Source organism: Lampris incognitus, chromosome 2 (genome assembly GCF_029633865.1).
Source record: "Lampris incognitus isolate fLamInc1 chromosome 2, fLamInc1.hap2, whole genome shotgun sequence".
Classification (NCBI taxonomy): Eukaryota; Metazoa; Chordata; class Actinopteri; order Lampriformes; family Lampridae; genus Lampris; species Lampris incognitus.
This window is the reverse complement of record NC_079212.1, coordinates 114,298,288-114,310,535: the sequence shown is the minus strand read 5'-3', so window position 1 is coordinate 114,310,535 and position 12,248 is coordinate 114,298,288. Positions and strand designations below refer to the sequence as shown.

At 40.7% G+C, this 12,248-nt stretch overlaps 1 protein-coding gene across 3 annotated transcripts in view; it reads left to right on the top strand.

The window, feature by feature from the left end:
* Positions 1-12,248, top strand: part of cpne5b (copine Vb) — a 273,515-nt gene that overhangs the window by 70,689 nt on the left and 190,578 nt on the right. For all 3 annotated transcript variants that reach the window (XM_056272953.1, XM_056272955.1, XM_056272954.1), the window contains exons 2-3: positions 10,444-10,484; positions 10,864-10,910. In XM_056272953.1, coding sequence (XP_056128928.1) covers positions 10,444-10,484; positions 10,864-10,910 — 88 coding nt within the window. The remainder of the gene's footprint in view (positions 1-10,443; positions 10,485-10,863; positions 10,911-12,248) is intronic.

The following is a 12,248-nucleotide window of genomic DNA, read 5'->3' as shown; positions in this document are numbered from 1 at the left end:
CTCTGGCATGCTGTTCAGCTGGTGTGTGATCTGTTTTTTCCACTCTTCTGGAATGGGGGAATCTTCCAAATCAAAGTTGGTGGTGTTACTCTGAGACTGAGGGATGTCAGGCACAGTCATATTTTGGGATTCAGACGGCATCACATACTGTGCTACCATCATTTCAGCTATCACCTGCCTTGGATGCAGTGTGACACTATGATCAGTCACATTTCTGAGAATGACAGGAATCTTGTTTAAAGATCGAAGTGGAGTTTCTATCAAGGAATTTTCAACGAACACTCCACCAGGTAAGGAAACGGTTTCAGGGGATTCGACCACGAAAAGGGAACATGGGAAATGTTTCTTCACTCTGACATCTCCAAAGACAGACACTTTTCTTCCTTGTGGAATGGTGACAGGATGGCGTCCATGCAACTTAACATGATTGGCTGAAATCTCTTCCTGATGACTTAGGGCAACATGCTGGAACAGCAAGATACAGTCATTATTGATATTGGGCCTTTGTAAGAATTCTCTTCCATGCTTTTCTATGCCACCTTCATATAATCTGTCAAGGACATTGGTTCCAATCAATAGGGGAATCTGAGTGTTAAAATGGCAATTTGGCACAATGAGAACTAATGAAGAGACCTGTTCAGCTACGCCAGTGATGCTGCTGGGGAAGGAGATGAGGGCTTGGATATAACCCTGGTAAGGAACATGTTGGCCACCTGCACCTTCTATCTGGAAAAGAGTCTGAATGGGCTGGATGGGGAGGAACGATAAGTGGTTCAAGTAGAATGTCTCTGAAATGGTTGTTACTTGGGAACCGTTGTCAAGGATTGATTCACATTCTATTCCTTCAATGGAGACAGATGCAGTGCAGCGTGGCCCTACAAGTTCACAGGGAAGGGATTGGCTATTTTGGTATCTTTGTCTGTATCTATTTTTTCTTGTCTGGGTTCTATTCATAATATCATTAATGGGTTTGGGACTCTTATGCTGGTACTTAGCTCCTGAATGTCCCGAAACAGGAGCTGCTACTAGTTTAAAGGCATGGAGGTGAAGGTATGCGTATTCCTGTGAGCTTCACGTTTTTGTCTCAGCTCGGTGTTCTTTTGATGGACAAGAACGGGACTGGGGGCACTCACACAGTGGGCAGCAATGTGACCATCTCCACCACATTTAAAGCAGAACCATGGCTTGGGAAAACGAGGCGTGTAAATTCGAGGTGTGGAGGCATTCGTGACCATGCAGCTGGTTTCAATCTGAGTTCTGTTTGGCTGTGGTTCTTCCTTGATGGACAGGGTTGCAATTTGTTTCTTTAACTCAGCTACCTCATCGCGGAGTTTCTGTGTGTCTTCATTTTTGTTTTCAGCTGGGGCTTCGATTCCATAAACAGTGTGGGCATGCACTGAAGCTTTTGAGCTCCCTAGATGTTTCTTCATCCTATCTAGTTTAGCTGAACGACGGCCTTCTTCTGTCCTAAGCTGATGAAGCAATTCAGAAAATGAGGGTGGGCTATTTTTTTTCTGTTCAAGCTGAAGACCTAAAATCAATGAGTGGTCCCAGCATCCTCTGCAGAACTGTCTTATTAAGTGTTTTTCTGAATCTACAAGTGAAGCTCCCCCTCTAGAGATGACTTTAGTGAGGAGGGTCTGAAGTGTGAATAAATAATCAGATGGCTTCTCTCCATAATTCTGGTTTGCACTCAAGAATGCAGCAAAAAGCTCTTCTCCATCTTCTACGACTCCAAAGGCTGATTCGATGTGGTTTACGTACGCAACAGGGTTTGCATTGACACCAAGTGGTTTCACCATGTCAGAAGCTGGACCAACCAAACTCTCTTGAACCTTTCTGATTTTTTGTGAATCGGTGACATAGGTGTCACTTAGAAGCAGCTCAACTTGAGTTCTCCAAGCTTCATAATCTACTTCCCCATTTGGCTTTGGAAGCCTACCTGAGAAGGTTCAAATTTTACTTGGGCTACTGTATGGTTGTGTTGACTCATTCTTAATAACATGTTCTACTACTACGTTCTGGATGCTCGGGGGATTAATGATCTCTTCTTCAAGGCTCATTGAATTACGCACGGATGAGTGTGTGGTTGGAGCACGGTGAATGTCAGATATAGATGGCCGTCTGTTACATTCTTGGGTCATGCTAGGCGTGTGCTCAACATCAATGCTAGGCTGAGTGTCCTGCATAGGGCTGTGTTCCGGTAAAGATGTGTTGTCAGTTTTCTGTGATGCTGTAGACCGAATGCGCCTCAGTTCATTTTCTAAGATGGAGGCATAGCCTGACATGGCACTACCACCAATAGCGCTGAGTTCTTCGAGATATTGCTGGGCTAAGTCTTTGCCTATTTCCTCTTGACATATTTGTCTAATTGTTCTGACATTCCATAGAGTAGTTGGATCAACAAGGCTAGGTATAAGGCCAAGGGTATCTGGGGTTATCCTGGTGATTGACTTTTCACACTCAAATTCTATTATTACCCTACCATTAGGTTGGTTGGGCTCATCCACAACTCTGATGCAGGATGAGATCTTCCCATGTTGTTCGAAGAAGCTTATTATCGTTTCGGCAGAGCTCATTTCATTGACACCTTCAACTAATAAGCAATTTTGTCCATGGACTTTATGCTGATTGCAAAGATCCATATTGACTGTGTTATTTTCAAAATAAAAAAATATATAATCAAGTATTTTATAGAGAGGTGTGGTCAGTGGGGTAGTATATGGCCTGAAACGCTAATTAACCAATCTCCTGGCTGGCTCGCCAACTTTCTGTAACCTGCACGACAGGGGAATGGGCCTATGCTTGCGCAGGGACAGTTTACAGTCTAATGTCTAAGTTCAGTGGAGATTGGTGTAGGTTTTTTTCTAGATCAGATTCTAGTACTCACCCCAAAGACAACACACACACTCGTGGGTATAGTTTACAATAAAAAAACAATTTATTTCAACAGTTCAAAGTAAAGTTATTTCAATAGCAATACTAAATTAGATGTGTTATATATATATATATATATATATATATATATATATATTTATATATATTTTACTCTATTATACTTTTTAAAAGTTCTTCCTAATATTCTATTTATTGTCTATATCTATCTATATTCTATTTTATACCCTTCTAATATATTACTTATGCAGCCATATTCTACACTAACAAATTAAAGAAAATAATCCAAAATAAAGTATGAGTGCACTCAAAGAAAATAATAAAGAAAAGAAAAGGGGGAATGATTCAGTCTTCCAATCTGTGCAAGGTGCAATGTCCAGATCCTACCACAATCACAGGGGCAAGTTAATGTAGAGGCGATGATGATGAATCCAAATCCAGGGCGATGATGGGGGCAATCCAAAGGGGGTATCCAAGGGTTCCAAAAGGTGTAGCAAGGGGGGTTGTTCGGGGTACTAAAAAAACCAGTCAGGATTCCAGCAGCGTACAAAACACAAGAGAAAAGAGTCTTCCTTCTTCCTTCAACAGGAGATCATCTGTCAAGGAAGCTTCATGGGAGGGATCTTTTTTGTCGTAGTTCAAATGTCCTGTAGCTCAAATATCCGTAGTTCAACTATCAATAATTCAAGTATCCATAGTCAAAGTTGTCCGTATTTCTAAATATCCGTATTTCTCTTCTCTATTGTTGACGGTTGTTTGTATGGTTTAAGCTCTGTAGCTCGTGTGCCTCCTAGAGGCTACTCGTAGAATTTACATAAGTCACAGGGTACATGTAATCATGTGGGTTACATTTACAATTGTAAAGTTTTACTTTATAGATGATTGTTGAGTATCTGTATTTTTTCCCCCCATCATTTGAGTTCAGCTTTCAGCATTCCCTTCTCTGGGTTTTTACAGATGTAGCATTTCCCCAAGGAGATTTTTGCTTACCTGAAATTGAGTTGATCCCAGCAAGTGCAAAGGCATTAGTGACATTCTCAATTTTGTAGTTGAAATGATATAAAAGATCACTGACAGAGGTTGAAGTGAAGGTGGCTGAAAAAGAGAGCCTTCATGAACAGTGCACTAGTATTCTCATTGACATACCATTTTTAACTGCTACTGATCTAGTTTGGATGACGGGAGTAATAGATATATCAAAGAAAACACAGAAATGATCAAATGAGACATGGTCCATTGCAGCAGCATTTGAATAATGAGACCCTTAGTGATAACCAAATTCAAGGTGTGCTGCTAACTATGGGTAGGCCCTTTGACATGCTGAAACAATCTAAATGTGTCCCAAATTGCAAGAAAAAAAAATCTTTAGCACTGTTGTCGTTGTTAGACTTATCAGTATGTAGTATATTAAAATCCCAAGTTATAAGAGGATAGTCGGAGTAAGTGGAAATAATGGGCAATATTTCAGCAAGGAGGTTCGCAGTGTATTTTGGTGGCCTGTAGATGATTAATAGTAGAACTCAGGGGGAACTTTTCAATAAAACTGAAAGTGATTCAAAAGATGGAAGATTGCCAAATGATAATTGCTTACTCTGGAATACATCATTAAATAAATCTACTCCACCTCCTCTCCTCTCAGCTCTAACAACATACATAAAGTTGAAATTAGGGGTGGCTGACTCAATACGAAACAGCTCAAGGGGGTTGGTGGGGGGGGGGTCGTCATGTCACTGTGTTGATGTTGCGAACAAGAGAAGACAGAAATAGTAATGGTGTTGGGTACATTGTTGGGCCTGGAAGGCATTATGAGATGGTGAAGCATGATGAGAGGTATCCCACCCAGACAAAAAAAGATGGAAAAAGCTCAGAGATGAAGGACAGAAGGAACGAGTGAGTGAGGGAAGGAAGGAAGGAAGGAAGGGAGACAGACTAAGATTAAAGATGGTGTGATCTTGTCAAGAGATTTGGTTAAGGCAAAGACCACCTAAGAGAAACAGTCTAGCGTGAAAAACTAGAGGGGAAGGAGTGGGAGGTAAAGAGAAACAAGAAAAGACAATGTATCAAAAAGAAACTCACTGTAGCCTATTGAAATAGTGATAGTGTAAGGAGAAAGAGAGAAATCGGCACAAAATATCCTTACTGATGTACGAAATTTAAGGAAAGGTAGGCATGAGAGAATTATGGTACAGATTTGATGTGGAGAAACCAAGGGCAGAGGCAGACAAAAAAAGACCAAGTAGCAGATACAATAAACAATGTTTATTTCTGGTTCTCCCTCTCCTCCCACAAGCCCATCATCTTCTATCTGCAACCATTACTGCATATCAAGGCAAGCGGCAAAGACAATACTATTTAATCTCCAGGTTGAAAAGGTTACCTTTAAATTGTAATCAGGTACACATTTCCATTCAACTGCTCAAAATATAACAAAGGACATTAATTGCTATATCATTGAAACCAGTTAGTCAAGTAAATTTTCTATGAGACAGTACAAGCCTGTTTCATGCCATATTATTGAAACTGAATAATCTGCTTACTTTCAAACATCACTGCATCAACGTCAATGCAAATACGTACCGTAATTTGAATAAAGTAATTGTCGCTGTTTTTAACCTTTAACTCAAGATAATATGGGTGGTGTCCCCAACAGACCCGTCACCAGGGCTCAGTCTTCAGTGGGGCATATGGATGAGGGGGCACAATTATTATTAAATATTTTTGATAATCCAATATGCTATTGTATTCATGCAGCGCTGATGCATACTAACTATACTGAGGTCGCATACTAACCAAATTGGTCTCAAATAGATTTAATATGTCTCGATGTATTAGGCTTAAAATGATTCAAATGCAGTAAATTACGATTATAACGTTGAGAAAGCGGCAACAAAACTAACACATTCACAATGCAGACACTCACTGATTAGACAATTGGCACCAATCAGGCGCACTTACAAGGTTTTGTAAACAATTGGCTTTAGAAAATGAATAGATGCCTGGGCTACAATAACTAAACGGGGGGAGGTTGGCACCACAATCAGTGCACTTGCAAATAAGATACAGTATGACCAGTACGATCATCACGTTAAACCATCAACGGCAAATACGACCAGCCTAAAGATATCACATCAGTCCTTGTAATTTAAAGCAGTCAACACAGAGGTAATGTTATGCACAAAGCACTAGACAATACATTAAATATAACACCAGAAGTGCAAAGCAGACTACATCTCTCGGTTAAAAAAAGCAGCACGCCAGATGCTGATGCGTTATTACATAATATCATGTCGTCATAATTTGAAGCAGTCAACACAGGGATATGCAAAGCACCAAACACATTTAACTAACATCAGAAGTACAAAGCAGCCAACTCACTCTTAAAAGAAAAAAAAGAAAAGAAAAAAAAACACCACAGCGGGTTCTCACACACACACACGCGCGCACACACACACACACACACACACACACACACACACACACACACACACACACACACACACACACACACACAATCTGAACTTACTCTAAATGGAGTGCTCTCATTCTCCCAGGCTCGGTAAAGTTGAAGGCGGCGTTTCTGAGTGTTGAATCTTCTCATCAAAATGTCCTTCCATTCATCCTTGAACTTGTAAGATTCTTTTCAAAGATGAGCTGAATAAGCTGAGCCTTGCATTTGTACAATATACTACACTGATGCTTGGAGAAAACGTTTTTAAGGGTTGAAAAGGAGTTTTCGCTGGTTGCAGTAGATGCCCCCAAAGTTAGGGCAAGGGTGTAAGCTGTGATGACTGTGAGCATGGCTTGGAGTATGTTGGCTATCGTCCATTTTCCATCTTTGGGGGGAATCGAGGTCTCCATCATCTTCTTCACTAGGAACTCACGAGCCACAGCATATTCCGATTCAACCATTTCAGTGCCGGCTAATCTCAGGAGAGGGGTTACCGTTGATGGATCCATGAAATTCTCTTCGGCCTCTGGGTTCAAAGCAGCCAGCACGTCAATGAGCTCGCTACTGCGCTGTCCAAAACACGCATCCATCTCTCCTTGTACAGCATTGATAACATTGTATAATAATCTCATTAACTCAGTCTTTTTATCTGTGTCGCTCTGTGGCTGTCCAACTGTTTCTTCAACTACAAATTCACAAAGGTTCTTGTTAAGTGTGCATCTTCTCTTGCTTGGACAGTGTGGATCTGTCACAGGCACAGTCTCGGCAGTGGCTGGAGAGGGAGCGCAGAGATCCCATAGTGCAGTAAACTCATTCTCTGTGTGCAGTTTCTGTAAGCATTCGAATGCACTGATCACAAGTGTAACTGCAGGGAACAAGTCCATATTTTTGACTTGTAGTAGTCTGTTTGGCGGCTCAAAAAGTGACAACAAAGTGTGCAATAAAATGAAAGCTGGGTTGCAATATGGCACGAAGTAGCCCAGTAGCCTCGACCTGCATCTCAGCTCCATTGCCCCGTGTGTTCTCCTCCATCTCTGTCAGTAATGTGGATATATTGGAGAAACTCTTCCCCACAGCATTGACAGTTGCCAAATGACCAGTCCATCTCTGGTCCAAGAAGCGTTTCAGGGTCTCACCCTTGTATTGAATAGCGACAGTTGGCTTCCTGATGAACTTGTACAGCATATTGCACATGCTGAAAAATTACTGGACAGCTGCTTCACTGGACATGACATGAATCACCATCAAATGAAGTTAGTGATTAAAGCGTGGATATATGTCGTGAGCTGATCCAGTTTGTTTTGTAGCAATTTCTGCATGCCACCATGTCTCCCAGACATTAGTGACATGCCATCATAAACCTGACTCAGGATTTTGTTGGGGCTAAGTCTGGCTTTTGTGAGCTCATCGATGATCACGCCTGTTAATGTCTCTGCATCCCCCTTCTCTGACGTGGCCATTACCAAGAGGCGCTCACGTACCCCGTTGTTTTCATCAATGAAACGCACGACTAAAGATATGTTTTCTGTCAATGTCCCATCTACCTTTATTGTGTACCAGCTATCCCCTACTTGTCTCACTATATCATCTGTCACCACATCGCTCATCAGTTCGATAATCTTGTTTTGTATCTGTGGGCTGGTATAGCGTGCATTCTGTGGAATTGTTTTTGTAATCTTTGTCAGTTCTGGATCTTTACGCATGGTGTACTCGAACAGAGACAAGAACAGCCCAATGGAGCCACGATCTTCTAGCAGCACACTGTCAAAACCAGCATTATCTTCATGTAAGGGCAATCGATTCACCACTAAAAACTCGAGCATATCAGTTATGGCTGACGTAATATCTGTTGCGTGCCAATTGTTCTGAATTTACGAGAGTGGAAATCTCTGTCCCTGTCTCTACGTTTTTCCGACTCCCTCACATTGCTTCACAGGCTAAATGCTCTTTTGAAGCTTCATGCTTATTTAAACCCTTGCTAGTTTCAATGGCATGTTTCCACTCATTAAATCCCCTAACAGAGAAGGTTGCATCATATGAAACTGATTTGAATTTCCTGCATGGATAGCAAAATGCTGAGTTGTTTTTCACAGAGTACTCAAGCCAGTCCCTGTTCCTATAATAGCTAGAGGAGAATGATCGCTTTTTTTTTTGCACCAAACATTTTGACTGGATATTTGTTCAACACAACCTGTTTAGACTTGTCCGTGCCAAGGTCATCCACCGATAATCCAACTGCCAAAGAGATACAAGCTGAACTGAAGGTGAAAGTAGGTGAAAGAAGTCCCAGGAGGACTCCACTTTTAAAAGAAAAACCTAAAAAAAGTCAGACTGCAATTTACTAAAATGCATATTGACCAGCCATGCAGGTGGCTGGTGTGACAGAGGAAGACGCAGAGGACAGGAAGAAATGGAAACGGATGATCCTCTGTGGTGACCCCTAATGGGAGCATCCGAAAGTAGTAGTAGCATATTGACAAGCCACAATCCTTCTGGGATAATGTCCTTTGGACAGATGAGTCAGAACTGGAGCTTTTTGGCTAGTCACATTGGCTCTACCTTCACAGATGAAAAAATAAAGCTTTCAAACAAAAGAGCACCATATCTACAGTGGAACATGGAGGAGGCTCGGTTATGTTTTGGGGCTGCTTTGCTGCTCCTGGCACAGGGTGCCTTGAATTTGTGCGGGGCACAATGAAATCACAAGACTATCAAGGCATTCTGGAGCGAAACGTACTGCCCAGTGTCAGAAAGCTCTGTCTCAGTCACAGGTCATGGGTTCTCAACAGGATAAGGACCCAAAACACAGTTAAAAGCACCCAAGAATGGATAAGAACAAAACATTGGACTATTCCAAAGTGGCCTTCTACGAGTCCTGTTCTGAATCCTACCGAACATCTATGGAAAGAGCGGAAACTTGCAGTTTGTAGAAGGCACCTATCAAACCCGAGACAGCTGCAGCAGTTTGCTCAGGAAGAGTGGGCCAAAATACCTGTTAACAGGTGCAGAAGTCTCATTGAGACCTACAGAAAATGTACATTGCGTAAAGACATATTAGGTTAAGGTTCCCATCATTTTTGTCCATGCTATTTCATTTGTTTTATTATTTAAAATATGGTAAATGAAAAAAAAAAGCAAAGTCGGATTTCTATGAAATATGGAATAAAAAATGGTGGATGCTAATTACTTTCTTCAGTTTCAAGTTATTTAAGAGAAAACTGGGCATTTGTTTTTTGTAGAGGGGTACCAATAAATTTCAGCACGTCTGTATATTACAAATCAGACTGCCATTTTAAGAGCCACTAAACTCTATTTCCTGCGGTGATATACCTGTTTATTTTGTTTTCTCTCTCTGTGTGTGTGTGTGTGTGTGCGTGCGTGTGTGCATGCATGCTTGCTTGAGTAACCAACCTATCTTTCACAAGATAACACACAAATGCATACACTCACACACATACACAGCTGTTTACTGTAAATGCAAAGGTAATTGATAAGTGCGCCCACACACTTTAGGGTTATGGTTTCGTATTTAAGTGCTCTCTTATCTCCTAGATGCTGTTTGCCCAGGCTATTATCTTTCATGGAAATACATTACAGATTGTGTAGCAGCAAACTAAACCAAAATGTCTTTACCCTACAGGACGTGACCTAACCCATCTATTTGAACTTTCTTTGCAAATATCCCAATCCCTGCCTTTGGATCAACAATTTCAATTAGCCTTTTTCCTCTTGTATGTCAGGGCATTAAAACGTTAAAAGAACGAGTGTATCCACATAGTACACATAATAGTACTTATTTCCAAGCACTAGTGTTTCCTGGCGGTACACTTACACAGCAGGTGCATAGTGTAATGTACAGTAATAGCTTAAAAACTTAAAGCCTGTGCCTTTTAAGAGATAATTGGCATTTTATAGTACAATACCTCTCTCAAATGGCTGGTCCTCACACCATTCCATCTGACTTTTCAAGTGAAAAATTGTTTTCCAAAAACGTTTCGTAGTTACGTAGGTAACGAAAAAGCAATTCACTGTTGTTTTTGTCTCAGTAAACTCCTTTGTTGGCTTAATTATTTTTTCAATTTTTCTCTCTTCTTTCTCAGGAATTTGTTGGACAAAGACACGTTCTCCAAGTCAGACCCACGTGAGTATCCTCCGGTCTAATATTCACTTTACTCTCCATGGCAGCATCACTCTCCCTTTCTGGTTAATTCCTCTATCTATACTTCTCACACTGCTTTTCTGCTTCTTCCTTGGCTCTTTCTTGGCCTTTCATCTGATTTGCCTATATTTGGGTTTTACCTACATCTACCACTTGACCTAACTTTTTCATTAGCCTTCCCCAAAGTGCTACAAACGGCTTGAATGTTTGTCCAGGGCACTAAGGCTAATACCCTTGTATTGATCTCGCTTTTTTTTTAATCTGTCTGCAGATATGCCTCTCTGATTGAATCTTTCTGTCTCTGTCTCTGTCTCTGCCTCTCTCTCTCTCTGCCTTTTTTCTTTCTTCCTGTATAAACCAGTGTGCGTACTCTACACCCAGGGAGTGGAGACCAAACAGTGGAGAGAGGTGATACAATTATGAGACTGAAAATACACACACACACACACACACACACAGACACACACACACACAAAATTACATGCATGCACAAATACTCATATATACACACACACACACACAAATACATGCATGCACAAATACTTGTACACATACGTACACACACATAAACAGACACACACATACACACATGCAGAAATACTCGTACACGTGCATAAACAGAGACACACACACACACACACACACACACACACACACACACACACACACACACACACATGCATGCACAAATTCGTACACGCACACAAATACAGATAAAAGTATTCACATTCAATTAAATCTTTTGTGGGTTATTGCCTCTGCTGTGTGTTGTGTACTTGTGAAATAGAAACCTCTTCAATTACACTATTTCATTCTTTATGGGCTTCATCTACCCTGTTTCTGCTTTTTGTTTTCCAAAGACATCAATGAAATAATAGTTAGCTGTTGATTGGTTTGTTGCTTTAGGGCCACGAGTGGAGTATCTGTATAAGTAATTACTGATATGTTGACATTTAGGGGACAAATTAACTCTGTGTTCTTGTGACAGTTTATTAAGTCAATGTAGTCTACAATTTTAGATGTTGCACTAATGTACTAAACCTTTCTGTTTGATCTGTCAGTTTGTCCTTTCCTTTATTCCCTAACCCCTAGCCCTACATATGTCCCAAAAAGACATTTTGTGAGACACTAACAGCAGACAATAAACTTACCAGACATACAACATAGTCCAGACAATGCTGATTCCCATCACAGTGCACAGACAGTTCACACTGCTCTAATTAAGCAGGGAATGACAAAGTGGCTATTTTAATGAAAGCACCCATTACAGGACTTGGTTAGTAATGAACTCATTATTGATTGACTGGGTAAGCAGATAATAAACTTTATTACAACCCAGTATGTGCTTTACATTCTAGTGTGTTTTACTGATGGAAGATGTTAGACATGTCTATCTATAACATTAGATACATAATGACATGGGCCTCTGGGTTCAGACTTCTTACCTGTTCCACAGCCTAAAGGCCCTGTAGTGACGGTGTTCATATCAATGCATCTGGTCCATTACACACATTGTCTATAATTGGCTATATCAGAAATCCTACAAATTTAAATGTACACACTCAGTTGACCTGATAATCTGTTTTGTTTTTTTACCTACTGGAAACAGATGGCTGTGTCGGCATACATTTACATGTAGTTGGAGGAAAAACAGGGGTGTTGTATTTGTGCATTACCTGTACATATGACAGGTTATTTTCTCTAACAGCTTCTTTAATTAGTTTGTGTTCTGTTGAACATAAACTA